At 39.5% G+C, this 13,540-nt stretch overlaps 1 protein-coding gene and 1 pseudogene across 8 annotated transcripts in view; one reads left to right on the top strand and one right to left on the bottom strand.

Annotated features, from left to right (window-relative positions):
• The window catches only part of LOC110065284 (uncharacterized), a 59,337-nt gene that overhangs the window by 38,669 nt on the left and 7,128 nt on the right, over window positions 1-13,540 (top strand). For 6 of the 8 annotated variants that reach the window (XM_089289953.1, XM_089289974.1, XM_089289955.1 and 3 more), the window contains 19 exons: window positions 1,958-1,987; window positions 2,626-2,658; window positions 2,845-2,877; window positions 3,191-3,220; window positions 3,358-3,390; window positions 3,568-3,597; window positions 4,017-4,094; window positions 4,388-4,486; window positions 4,661-4,726; window positions 4,865-5,089; window positions 5,953-6,146; window positions 7,038-7,083; window positions 7,320-7,376; window positions 7,639-7,851; window positions 8,261-8,323; window positions 8,401-8,757; window positions 12,080-12,305; window positions 12,604-12,668; window positions 13,350-13,452. In XM_089289953.1, the coding sequence (XP_089146079.1) occupies window positions 1,958-1,987; window positions 2,626-2,658; window positions 2,845-2,877; window positions 3,191-3,220; window positions 3,358-3,390; window positions 3,568-3,597; window positions 4,017-4,094; window positions 4,388-4,486; window positions 4,661-4,726; window positions 4,865-5,089; window positions 5,953-6,146; window positions 7,038-7,083; window positions 7,320-7,376; window positions 7,639-7,851; window positions 8,261-8,323; window positions 8,401-8,757; window positions 12,080-12,305; window positions 12,604-12,668; window positions 13,350-13,452 (1,981 nt within the window). The remainder of the gene's footprint in view (window positions 1-1,957; window positions 1,988-2,625; window positions 2,659-2,844; window positions 2,878-3,190; window positions 3,221-3,357; window positions 3,391-3,567; window positions 3,598-4,016; window positions 4,095-4,387; window positions 4,487-4,660; window positions 4,727-4,864; window positions 5,090-5,952; window positions 6,147-7,037; window positions 7,084-7,319; window positions 7,377-7,638; window positions 7,852-8,260; window positions 8,324-8,400; window positions 8,758-12,079; window positions 12,306-12,603; window positions 12,669-13,349; window positions 13,453-13,540) is intronic. The other 2 variants (XM_089289970.1, XM_089289961.1) reach the window with 1 other exon arrangement.
• Window positions 8,953-10,215, bottom strand: LOC149118138 (galactose-3-O-sulfotransferase 3-like; annotated as a pseudogene).

The following is a 13,540-nucleotide window of genomic DNA, read 5'->3' as shown; positions in this document are numbered from 1 at the left end:
GACCTCAGTACGAGGCTCTGGGGAATAACTACAGAGTTTGTGGGGTTTATTCCCCAGAGCCTCGTGCTGAGGTCTATTGTGTTAGGCTGAATTTTAATATATCGATTCCCTGCAGGCGTGTCTAGTAGAGGGAATTGGCCATTGCATGGACCCAATGCCACTATGAATTCGCATTCAGTAATGCTTGCAACTGGTGTTGTGTGCGGGAAAACTTGTTCAGGAGTTGAGAACCCAATTCACAGTTGCACAGTTGCACCTGATTGGCTGAGAAAAAAAAATGTGATTGTTCTGATTGGTTAGATTCGAGTACACGAGTATGTTTAAACAATACAGAGTTTAGCAAAGGCGAAAGCAAAGAAGAGTCAGATCAGTGGGTTCGAGATGAAACTTAAATTAAAAGTCTCTTCGTGTACCCTAGGGGATTTTCCAAAGGCGGCAATTTCTTTGTGTGGGCAAAGTGGAAACTGGTCATTATACCGGACAGGTCCTTGAAACACCTCTAAAAAATAGAATTACAAATATGCCAATTTTTTGGAGTTAGTGAGCGTATTCGGCGAATTAGTTTCCCCGTTTTGAGCGGATCTTAATTTACTTGATGGTGATTACAAAGCCGTGGGCCGTAGGTTGCGGTTGTTGGCTCGCCTAGTATATATTGATCTGAATTCTCCCTCAAAGTTTACAATCATTCCAAATTTAGTTGGATACCATTTTAAATTGATTCTTATCAATAATGTATGTGCTTCAACAGTGAATAGTTGATAGGACCTAACAGAATAAAGCGAAAAAACGAGTGAAAGGAAACTAATGAACTGCAGTATCCTTGCCAGCCAAAGTGCTAAGCTGTGTTGAGTTAGATGTCGAAGAAACCGTCAGTTTGCAACAAGATTCGGTTTAAGAACATCGATTTTAAAAAAAGCTTGGCGTTTGCTTTAAAGTTACTGAAAACGAAGGAATTTTCATCTTTGCAATGTTGAAACATGGTTAAGAGAATAGCACCGTTCGATAGCTCCTCTGTGAAAAACGAATTTGAAGTATTAGTGAGGTAAAGAAATTCAAAGAAAGCCTTATGAAACTGTGCGGGCAAAGCTTGCTCGAAAGCAGACTACATTCGCCAGTTGAAATCGATTACAGCCTAAAGCTATTAGTTCTACCAGTGTCAAATCCAGCGATTGCACCCGAGACTTCGAATTCAAATAACAGAACGACAATGATATCCGTTCAAGACAACTTGAAAGAATCGGACGTTTTCAGCAAACTTGCGTTGGAATTTGAAGCTGGCAATGCTTTACACATATGGAATGAATTTGGTCAAGTTAACATTGATCCTTCGCTTGCGATGAACTCTCTGTCAGGTCTAAATACCTATCAGTCTCTAGAAGATAAAGATGAATTCCTTGGCGCTAATGAAGATGCTAGCAATGGTTTTGGTTTGGGTTTTGTGGAATATCGACACGTATCACCCGGTTTTTCGCCAGAAAAACCGCGAAGTAAAATAGTCAGTGTGCAAGAAATATCCTGAATGTCCCATTTGTACAATAGACATCGAGCAACCGGTCACCCAGTGATTGAGCGACAAAGTAATCATACATTTCCCTCAGCATTCTATGACGAATTACTATAATTTAGTTCTTTAGTGAGATGTGATTGCTCGTCAAAACAAATATCCAGTCTAAGATGATGACTACAGCTACCATGATTTCCTGCAGGCGCATCTCATAGAGTGAATTGGCCTTTATACAATTTATATTTTAATGCATTTCTCCGGTTTGCAAGTTTTGTCCAAATAGCTACTGGCAATGCCTTTCTCTGTAATATAACAAAGTATATATGGGGATCAAGTATTTATTTGATAGGCTTCTTTCTAACAGAAAATGCTACTGAACAATATTCAATCTGTGTTTTTGTGCAATGCTTTTCCTATTAATGTAATTAATGGTGTGTAATTATTGTTTTGCAGAGTAAAGAAAATCTCATTCGCACTATGAAGGTAAGGTTTTATCTTTTGAAACTGGACTTCATCATTACCACTTACCAGTGTTGTTGATAGGGGCCTGGGATGATTATTTACATAATACGTTTAATACATTCATGGATGTGAAACACGTACATTTCTTTTACCTTACTTTTTATTGATGCACCATTGTGCAAATGAATTTGAACCGCCGCCTGGTCAGTTCAGTTGGTAGAGCGCCAGTCTGCTGTGCGGGAGGTCGAGGGTTCGAGCTCCAGATTGGACCAACACTAAGGGTCTTAAAATAACTGAGGAGAATGTGCTGCCTTTGTAATTCCATCTGCAAACGGTTGGATATTCAAGTCTTCTCGGATAAGGACCATAAATCGTAGGCCTCATCTCCTACATCTTCAGTGTTACATGGTTAGCAGGAGACGTTAAAGAATGCACGCACTTATCGCAAAGTGTAGGGCACGTAGCTGTCGGTATTGTGGTCTGGACTTGTCTTACGGGTTGGTGCTTCGTATAGAGTTAACCTCGTTGCACCTTTCCCCCTTGGACAGAATTGTCCAAGAAAATATTGCCATACTATGCTATGCTTCATAAAATGTGCTATTTGAAAAATGTACATGTAGTAGTACTTTATCTCCTAAATTCTTTTACTTTTTTTACAGACTGACGCAACTGAGCTTGAGACGCAATCTTTGGTAAGTACAGCTTTGACCCTCTCATTCTAACATAACCTTGTCTGAAAAATTCTGAGTAAAGGATAAACAGTTATCACTTTAGCGTTTTCGCTTTGTTGTGTGTCTGTAAACCCGCCATAATGTCTTTAGACCTTTATTGCTTACAAGTCGTTCATGTCTTCTTTTTTCTGTGCTTTACTTCTTCAGCTTGAACGAAAAGATCGTGAAATGAAAATTCTGGTAAGCGGAAACAGTTTCTCCAGACAATTCTCTTGTTTTCCTTCAAGATATATATTTTTGTATAATTTGCTATCTTTAAGATGCTTACATGGAGTAATTTCATTTATACGAGTATGTTTCATTACAACGTTGTTCACCGTTGTGCCTCTCAACTGAATGCCAATAGTGATAATCCCTGGCTGATTGTTTTCTACGTTCTTGTCACCTGTCCGCTTCATAGGGCATTGATAATGTAGAGAGAAACGAAATCTTCACATTCTTGTAGCTTAACGATAAAATGTGATATTTCCTTTTTTGTCTTTTTTCGATTAAGGACGAAGATGTAGCGTTCTTAAAACAAGAGGTAAACAGTAATTCTGTGCCAGATGGTATTAAACATGAATGTTTCTGTGCTTGCATTTGTCGCATTGTAAATAATTTATCTGGTACTTAAACAGTTTTGGTTGGACAGTATTATTAATCATTTATTATTTTTAACAGAATCAAAAGAAAGAAAGAGAGTTGCTAACGAAGGTAACAGAAAAAAAATACACCAGTTAAACTCACGTTTTGTTTTTCTTCTTTCCGAAATGTTAAGGGGATTGGCTGAGTTTTATATGTTTCTTAGTTAAAGTTCTTTTTCTATTTTCTGTGAAATATGTTAAACGGTCTCGACGCTTTCTATTTTATTTTTTGTTATTGATTTCGTAGATTGGGGAAATGAATAAAAAGAATCACGAGGTATGTGATGTTTCTTGACGTAGTAAGTGATTGTTTGATTTTGCTTTGAGTCTCGTTACAGTGTTTCCTCAAAGAACACTATGAAATCCTGACTAAACTTATTACTTGCCTTGTCTGTCCTTAGAGAATAGGCCACGTTCGATGTATCAATATTCTAACATGGCTCCGAAGCTTTCAGGACAAACTTCTATGTTTGGTGGTGTTTTCTTTGTATCCAAGTCTCTTTTGGGAATTGAAAGACAAAGGAAATTTAAAAAAATTTGCAATTTTGACGCGAAAGCCTCGGATCGATGTTAGAATATTGATGTATCGAACGTGGTCTATTAACTGAGTGGAGTGAGTAAAGTCTTCTTTTGCGATAGTTACTTGATTCGTCTTATATTTTTTTTTTTTTTTTTTTTTTTTTTTTTTTTTGCAAGATTGAAAAGTGGAAATCGGAAGCCAACAACTCGGAAAGACAGAGACAAAGAATGGAAGCGGCCTACATGAATCTACAGGTAAAGAGAACAACGAAAATGGCAAGATTCAATCCCAGTCCCTAATTGGGGAAAGAAAATAATAAACGAATTGTACCTTGGGAACAATCAACTTCAGGCCATCCTAAGATCCCCTTCGGCGAACCAAAATTTTCCATAATTCCAAACTCGTTTCCAGGGTGCTTCTCCTTTGAACGTGTAAAGTTGTCATCTAGATGTGAAACTTGGAACTTGACGTAATTTTTCGGTACAATGCCAGGGTAAGGTGAAAACAATCCATAAATTTATCTATTTTCCCCCTTCTTTATTTTTAGAACCAACTAAAGAACCTGCAAGGCGCCGAGCTTAAACTGGCCGAGTTACAAACCAAATACAGTGGAATGGAAAAACAAAACTTTGAGCTGAGTGAAAAGGTATATTGAAAAGCTACTTAAAGAACGTATCAATTTTCTCTTTGCGTTAAGTTGTTTTGTTGTAATCGTTTTTGGTTGATTAAAGATTTTGTTATTAGTTGCTGACTAAATTCCTTCCATAAGCAGGAAACTAAAACAATAAAATTTAACTTTTGAAAATGATTTTTGTTCTAGGTGAAGAAGTTGGAAAGAACAGAGAGGGAATTTCAGAAGCTAGAACACAACATTCAACTATTACAGGTATTAAAACTTACTTGGGTAGAACAGAAAGGCGTAAACCCACAAGTATTTTTGTCACGTTTTTTGAACCATATTTATCTCACAACGAATGATACTTTGAACCAGAAATTAAAATTTACTTATGACTTCGTTTTGAAGGCTCAAGTGCAAGAAATGGACATTGTAGAGCAAGATCGAAACACCTTGATGGAAAAAATGAAGACCGTAGAAAACCAAAGAGATGATTTGTTGAGGAAAGGCCGGGTGGTGGAATCCGAGAGGAACGACTTCCTACGGAGCAACAAATTGATGGAGATGCAAAGAGATGACTTGGAAAACAGATGCGCTATCTTACAAAAGACAAATACCACCTTGAATTCCAGGGTAAGGCGTCGAACCATTTGTGGTGTACAGTAGTTTGCTGGGACGCGTAAACTACAAATTGAGATCTATAGCTGAAATGATTTGATTTCAATTTGAGTTAAGAAATAGAGAACATTCACGTATTTCTGTCATGCTGTTGAAACGCAAGTGGAAGTGTGGGAGAACGAAAAATGCTTCGCTTAAGATTTCACGAGTATTTCTAGATGATTCGATAGAAAACAGAGCAAATGTTTGCAATTCTTTCAAAGGACTGACTTTTATTTATGGTCCCCAGGGGACTTCTTTTAGAGGACACTGCGAGAAAAAGAATACGAACTAAGGCCCCCTCCACACTACTCCAGATAGATTTGAAAACGGTGGTTTCACCCTGGAAAAGCATCGGATGTTTTAGGCCACACTAGGCCGGAGAAATTTGAAACGGCAACAATAACTAGTCATTTTGGATTTGTGTTTGAGGAAAGTTCGGTCAGGGAAATCACATGATTATCGTGACGTCATCGTTTTCAAAAAGCTCCGTTTTCAATATGTTTTCCGTCCACGCGAAAACGAAATGCCGGCGTTTTCAAATTCCTCCGGCTTGAAGAGCGTTTTCAAAAAGCTCCGTTTTCGTGACGGATTAGTGTGGACGGTAGGCCTAACCGTAGAAATAAAGCTGTGTTTTCAAATTTCTCCTGCGTAGTGTAGACCGGGCGTTACTCGTTTATTTTGATAATCAAAATGTAAATTCTATTGTGCGCGCCATCGGACGGACGGTTACCTTAACAGCCTGTGTAAGTTCTGCGTTTCTATGGAGTCACAGAAGTACAGCTTTTCTAGTGCGTGCTTCCTTGCAGAGTGTTTTCTAAGTGTAATTGTCCTCTTAGTTGGCTGAACTAGAACAGGACTTGAAAGTTGCTCAGACAAAGATGCACGACAGCCAACATGAACGAAACTTCCTTCAAGTGCAACTCGACAAGATGGAAGCAGAGAGGAATGAGATGCAGAAGCGACTTGCTATAACAACACAAGAACGAAACTCACTAGAGAACCAAGTGGCCGAATTACAGGAGCTTAATAGGTAGGGGCTCGCACCGATATTAAAATATAGGTCTACAACCATGGACAAAAGTCTTGGGATTAATTTGAACTTTTGGCGCTTTTGCACACACGCCAGACGCGAATACAACTTCACCTGCCTAACCTCTCCCCCACCCCACATAAAATGTTAAAACCTAGTGTCTGCAATTTCTTCAGTTTTGTATTAGGTGGGGAAGGGAGAACAGCAACGCGTTTTTAAGTGGATAGCAGTGCTTTTCTCGACTCTAGCTGCATTTGTAAGACACAGATAATTCGTTGCATAACATCTGTGTCCCAAGGACGTTTTTCCACGATTGTAGCTTGTTGTAAGGCAAATGAGATGCCTTTCACTTAAGAATATTTGCCCCTTATCAATCATGTTAGGGAGGCGCGGTGGCCTCATGGTTAGTGCGTTCGTCTCCGGGTCGAGCCGTCCGGGTTCGAGTCCTGGCCGGGGACATTGTGTTGTGTTCTTGGGCAAGACACTTTACTCTCACAGTGCCTCTCTCCACCCAGGTGTATAAATGGGTACCGGCGAACTTAATGCTGGGGGTAACCTTGCGATGGACTAGCATCCCATCCAGGGGGGAGTAGAAATACTCCTAGTCGCTTCATGCTACAGAAACCGGGATAAGCTCCGGCCTGATGGGCCACTTGGCTCGCATGCAGACTTGACCCTATCAATCATGCTTCAACTTTCTGACGTACACTCGATAACAAAAGTTCAGAGCCGACTCAGTTCTGGAAAAAATTAACTTTAGTACCAACACGGCAAGTTTGACAAGAATTTGTTACAACTAGTAATATCCAATACCGTCAGATCAATGGGTAATGTTATAAGAAAAACCACCGTAAAAATCACTGCTAAATATAATGTTCATTTTCTACTCAGGGATCACGTTAAACTTGAAGATGGATTCCATTCTTTAAGAATTAAGGTAGGAGTGTCTACAAGTAACATAACGCAGGACACTTGGTTTGTTATTATTTCTGGAGACAGGTAACGCCTTTTTGAGAGTTTCACGCAGCACCAAAGGGCAAATAAGGAGACATGCGCAGGTTAAAAAATATCAGCGGCGTCTGCTAGCGAAGTAAAGTGGATTGTTAGTCGTCCGAGTTGAGGGAAAACGCAAGCTATATCTATTCCTTCATTACATTTATTCTTTACCCACAGCTTGCGGAATCCACGCGACAAAAAGATGATGCAGAGATGCAAATACCAACTCTAAAGGTAACTAGTGTGTCCACCTCTGTCTATCTGTCTGTCTGTCTGTCTGCCTGCCTGCCTGCCTTCCTGACTTCCTGACCGATAGACCGACCGACCGACTGGCAGATGGACGAACGTACGGGCTGACTGACTGACAGACAGTTAGCTTACAGATACAGACACGCAGATAGTGACTAGTCTGTCTGTCTGTCTGTCTGCTTTGTTGGTTTTAACCATGAATTAACCATTTGAAATGCCCTTACCTTCCTTTCCTTGTTTATTTCAGGCCAAGATATCGTTGCTCAAAAGAGCGTGCAAAGAGAAGGGCGAACTAGTGGATAAACTGAGCGAGGAAATCCGAGAATTACGTCATTCCATCGCAACATCGGCTCTCGACGATATGTCTAAGATCCGAAGCTACGGATACTCGCCGGAGAACTTCGTAAAATTGTCGGCTCAGAGAGAGCAAGAGCGAAAGATAGCAAAACGAGAACCCGAGGTTGGTCAAATATGACAATAGACCATTTTTTGTATTATTTGAAGTGAACTGGAACTAGCTTGCAACTGAGGCTTAGGGGGGGAGTCTTTTCAAATGCAAATGACATAAATCTCTTTGTAATGATACTCCTTCACATGAGCCTCCATTGCAAGCTAGTTCCAGTCCACTACCGAAACTACGAATGTGGTCTACTCGATGTGTTGATTTGCCTTGGTAGTAACGTTTCACGCTTAGCATGAATTTGATTGGCCAGGGCAAGTTGCAAGAGTTTTTAACCACTCTTGGAGCTTAACAAATGCAAAACCAAGTAACATTTGTTTACTTTCGACCTTTGTCCTGATCCATAGGTTTAGCTGTCAGTTTTCCTGGATAGAATTAACTTGTTTGCCGCTGATTTTTCTTACTTTAGGACTTGGTGGAAGAAAGATTACAAAGCAGGCTAGAAAAACAATCTCCAAGTCGTTCACCCAAAGTAAGTTGCAATGGAATTCACTTATTTACTGGTAAGCTGCGAATAGTTTTCTTACAGTTTTTCCTCTCGCTTTAAAGACGTTTGAACCTTCACCTCCTGGGACGAAAAAGGCCAAGCGCTTTGTGGCGTTGTTTGATTACGACCCTTACAAGTCGCCTGCCTGTGAGCACCCCGAACTAGAGCTCAAACTCAAGGAAGGTGACTTCCTTACAGTGTTCGGCGACATGGACATCAATGGTTACTTTGAAGCGGACGCGAATGGCGCACGAGGCCTGGTACCTAGTCTGTATGTGGAGGAGGTAGAGGACGATAATGACTCGGAGCTTGCTCTCGAGGAGCATTTATCAAGGTCACGCAGAGACCCATTGAAAGATGTTCTTACTGTTTCGGACCCACTGAAAGATGTTCCTTCGCACATGGACAATGAGCTTCAGGTGAGATAATAACACAGATGGTTTAAACGGACTTGTTTGAAGATAAGAAAGTTTACTTTATTTGTATTGATCTTTGAGGTCACACTGTTTTAAACTTGGGTTGAGCGCTATTTACAGAGTTGTAATTACTTTTTGAGGTAAAAATTTTCTAAGAAGAAAACAAACTTGTAAACAAGTTATTCTAGAAGTCAGTTACATTTAGTTCCCTACTACAAATCTGACATGCGCTGAAATCAATCCGTAAACACACTACGTTGACATTCTGAAAACAGCCTGAGACTGAGGAAGCGGGGCTGCTGACTAGAAAGGAAAAATATAAAACGTCAAACTTATCCTCCCTTCCCTCTGCTTCCTCCTTTACTTCCCACACAGCCATCACTGATCTGCCTTGAAATTTGACTTTTTAATTTAGTTCTTGCTTCCATTTTCCCTTTTTCTACTTCGCTACCTTTTGGTAGAGATTTCATTACATCTTCATTGTACTTTGCTTCATCCCATGTTTGAGTGAGGTTAACTGCTGCAATGTTTTTTTCAGTTGTTTTAAACAGGAGCGTATCTTAGCTCGCTTGCCACGTCCCAACTAAGTTTTCTTTGATCATCTTTCTCTGGTTCCGCACGAAAAATTCCTTTTAATTTTAACTGTTGTTTCTCTCTTAAATACTGAATATATGGTAATTCAAATTTCGTCATTCTTTCACATTTCACTTTGTTTCTCCCGACAAGTTCTGCTTTAAATGTGATACTTTCACATATTTATGTGGGAAATATAATTGATTACTTGTAACATTGGTGAAACACAAATGTGTCATTTCCGTTTTCTTGTGTCGAAAAGTTGCAAGATCACTGTAAAAGTCTTCTCCTTCCATTTGTATTTTGCGCCAAAATGTTTGGGTAAAGTGCTGGTACAGGAATACGTCAGCTTTGTTCCATCTTTTGATATTCTCTCTGATGTCTTCGCTCAAGTGCACGGCTCTTTCTTTGTCAATTCGTTCATTAGCTTTAATGTACAGGATATCGTCAAATTCCCAGCAAAACAAGCGCTTCATAAGCACAACAGACTCGTCAAAGTAATCAGAAATCATCACTAAATCAAATTCTTTCTCCAGAAACGCGATATACTCCTTGATAGCAGTGACATTCTGGTAAAACCTGTAGTCCAAACCCAGGTCAAACGACATATGGAAGTTTAAACATATGTTTGAATTCTATTCCTTTCTTAAGAAATCCCTTCAAAGACTCTGTCGGGTCTTGACCGAAACCATAAACTTTTCCAAATCCTACGTAGTTAAAGAGCGACTCGAACTGCTCAACAGGGTTTCGAATGGTAGTGATGTACTTACTGGTTTCTCTCGGGAAAAGATAATTCATTGGTTCTTTATTGTACCTCGTGTGCGCGCACAGAAAATTCGGTCGGGTGCCATCAAAAGGCAGGGCGTGCGAGAGGTGGAAACGTTCAGGCCAACCTATATTGGGATGTCTGCCAAGAACAAATGATAGGTTACGAAAGTCGCCATAACGGAAAAAAATGTTAGCTAAAGTACTTGAGGCGGTTTTGTGTGTCCTAAGGTAGAGCACATGTTGTATTGGAGTGCACTGACGCTGAAACGTTTCTAGTCTTTCATTCGATCCACTTGTAGTTCTTTCAGCTCCGGCTTTTGTCCTGTAGAAACAAAATTATATTGTTCCAAAACTTTTGATCCCGTAACACTATCAAATCCATATTAAAATAATACGTCACGTGCACGTTTATGTTGTTGTTGTTGTTGTTGTTTTGATAAAAACATTTTAAATGTTCTTTATAACAGACTATAGAGCGGAAGAATACTTGGTTTCTTGCTGTTTGCTTGTGTTGTGGTGTATCAATTGTTCAATACATCTCAAATTGTAATAACGTTTTGACGCAAATTGCAATCAATTTTTTGACACATAATGTTATAACGCAAAATGTAATAACTCTTAAATTAATCTTTTTGTCGAAATGGGTTAGTTGAGTTCACTGACATCTGGTTCTTTGTAAATGTATACTATTGCTTTGTTGTATAAAAGCGTAGAAACGCACAATTTTTAAAAACAAAATAAACTTTCAATGAATCGCCACGGCCAACTCGTATTTTGTTCAGTCAAAACACTCGGCAAATTATCTAATAGAATGTTTTTTTCTTATAAACCAGAGAGGCGTTATCAAAGGAGAATCCAATAGATGAAAAATCGAATGAAAGTGATTCTGCAATCATCAGCCTGAGATTAGTTTTTTTACATGTTACGTGTTTTCCGTAAATTTTACCCTTATTCACGCGGTGTTCTCTCTTTGAGTTTTCATGCAAATTAAAACTACTGTCGAGGGCATCCTGAGGGTCTCTATTACTGTTAAGATTTCTTCGATGACTAAAGATATTTATGAAGGAGGAAAGAGGACTAGGTGATTAATTGAGAGGAAAATGTTTATAGATAAAAGTAGAAGTCTAAGAAGATTTCATCTAACCGAAGGGCCCTTGTGTAGGGATATCCGAGGCAGTGTTTTGTGGTAAGTATTTTTGTGCCAGATTTCAAAAATATTCTCTTCCACTTGATGAAAAGTTTAGATATTGCGGCTACTTTCGGAATCATCTCCCAATTGCAGTCAACAACATTAATATCTTACAGTGAATGAATGAACTTACTCTTTAGTATCACTCGTAATGCGACGCGATGTGCTCCAAGAGTTCAGAACTTCGATGTCAAAGCACACTATAAAAACAACAAATATGACGCACAAGCCTGATATAAATCGCAGTATTGTACTCCGGTGAATGAGCGAAGTCTCGACAACTGCCATCTATGAAGCAGCAGAGACGCCCAGCTAAAAGAACACAAAACCTCTTTCAGAGAAATGTTTGAGTTGGCGCAACCACTTTTTCTCCTGTGTACAATTGATGACACCTTTAACTTTTTCGGTGTCCATTTACGTAGTAACTTCCTTATCTTAAAAAAAACGTATGTTGGAACAATGGCTTTTTCCATAGTTACAGACGGCGCGTGTTAGTTATGTTGCTAGGTCATTAAATTTTCAGACAAAAGTTATTTACCGAAATGGGATACCTATCCACCAATTTCACCGACACTGAAGTGAATACTTCGGCAAAATTTCCCCCGGTATAAGCCCACCATACATAATTATGCATACAGTTCTTTGTTCAACCATACAATAGCTGAACAATAAACTCCTTTGAAGACTTGGCGCTTTGAATGACTATGAAATGATTTTGAAATTTAAGTGTAATTTGTCGTGAGGATTATTCAACTGAGAAACCATACTAATACATGTCTTTTTTTCGTTTGACAGTTGTACAGAGATGACAAGTCTAGTGGCCATTGTACGCCGTCATCAGGCGCCTCTTCTGCAGGGTCTGAAGCACGTCAGTGCATGGTGGCCCTACACGATTACGATCCTTTCCATTCTGGGGCTTTTGGACGACCACCTCAAGATCAGCTGTCACTCAAGAAAGGTGACATTATGACAGCCTATGGAGACATGGATGTGAATGGGTTTTATCGCGTTGATATGAATGGTGAGTACGTCCTGTTTCCATCAGTGATCAAAACCTTATTTCTCCTTATAAAATTGATACAAAGTGAAGCATATACTTCTTAAGAATAACGTCACTAATCACTTAATTTTTGCTTAGCTATGAAATCGAATGTATATCAGCCAACTTTGGATTATTGTCGAGTTTCATGGACATATTCCTGTGGATAGTTGTGTTCAGTACTTCAGTTTGGTAAAGTGCTTTCTCTGTCACTTTTCTGTAACACATTCTGTACTCCTTTTTTGAGAGGTTTACTAATACATTTAACTCGTTCTTTCAGGTCAAACAGGTTTTGTTCCTGGCCACTTGGTGGAGGAAGTTTCGTCATCGTCCTTCCTGCAACCTGTAAGTCCAGTCCACTTCTTTCTTAACCCTTTGAATACCAACTACGCATATATGCGTAATAAATGGTCGTGCTCTTTGTACCACTTGTGACGTCATCAATTTGAATGTCATCAGATATTCTTGATAAGTAGATAGTAGTGCTAGGCTAGCCCTTTCCGCACAATGGTCAGGTTTAGATATCGACGACATTCCGACGTCGCAAATCGAAAAACAACGTTATCAGTTTTGGTGCAAAAACGGTGGTAAAATGGTCCACAACGCCTATGATTGATCAAGGTCCATTTCTAGGCTTCGCCTGTAATTAACATCCAACTCTTCACTACAGCCAGAAAGAACATACAATGCAAAAGGTAGCCAGTGTAAAAGGGCCGAGAAAAACAGAAAGGAAAGGGCCAACAAACGAAATTGAGAACGGTTAATGGCAAAAAAAATTGGCTTACGCGCATGCCCGGAATTGAAGTTTTGCTCAATTTTGTACCTAATCCTCGAAAAATCTCTCCTTTTAGTAAAAAAAAGCTTTTTTAGCAAAACTTAGGCGTATTTAGTGTCATGGCAGCTAAAAAACCTGACTAAACGGTTAAAAACGGTATTTTTTGGCGAAAGTTTGGTATTCAAAGGGAAAGTCCAGGCAATTGAATTCTCCGCCTTACTGATTTTCTATTGTTGTTATCGTTTAATCAGACCAGCAGCCGAGCTCCAGAACAGATTTTAGGAATGCTGGACAACATTCAAGCACGTGGACAACTGAGAGGTGAGATGCTAGTGCCAGGTTTATTTGCAGCAGGTACGACTTTGCGCGCGAGCTGAACGCAAGACACGCTAACCGCGTTCCCAGGGCTTCAAGTTCTAAGGGATAAGCCCTGGGAACTGGA

This window comes from Orbicella faveolata, unplaced genomic scaffold (assembly GCF_042242905.1).
Source record: "Orbicella faveolata isolate gen_17 unplaced genomic scaffold, um_ofav_v1 contig_1, whole genome shotgun sequence".
NCBI classification, from domain to species: Eukaryota; Metazoa; Cnidaria; class Anthozoa; order Scleractinia; family Merulinidae; genus Orbicella; species Orbicella faveolata.
The sequence above is the reverse complement of the archived record's forward strand: the minus strand, read 5'-3'. Positions and strand labels throughout refer to the sequence as shown.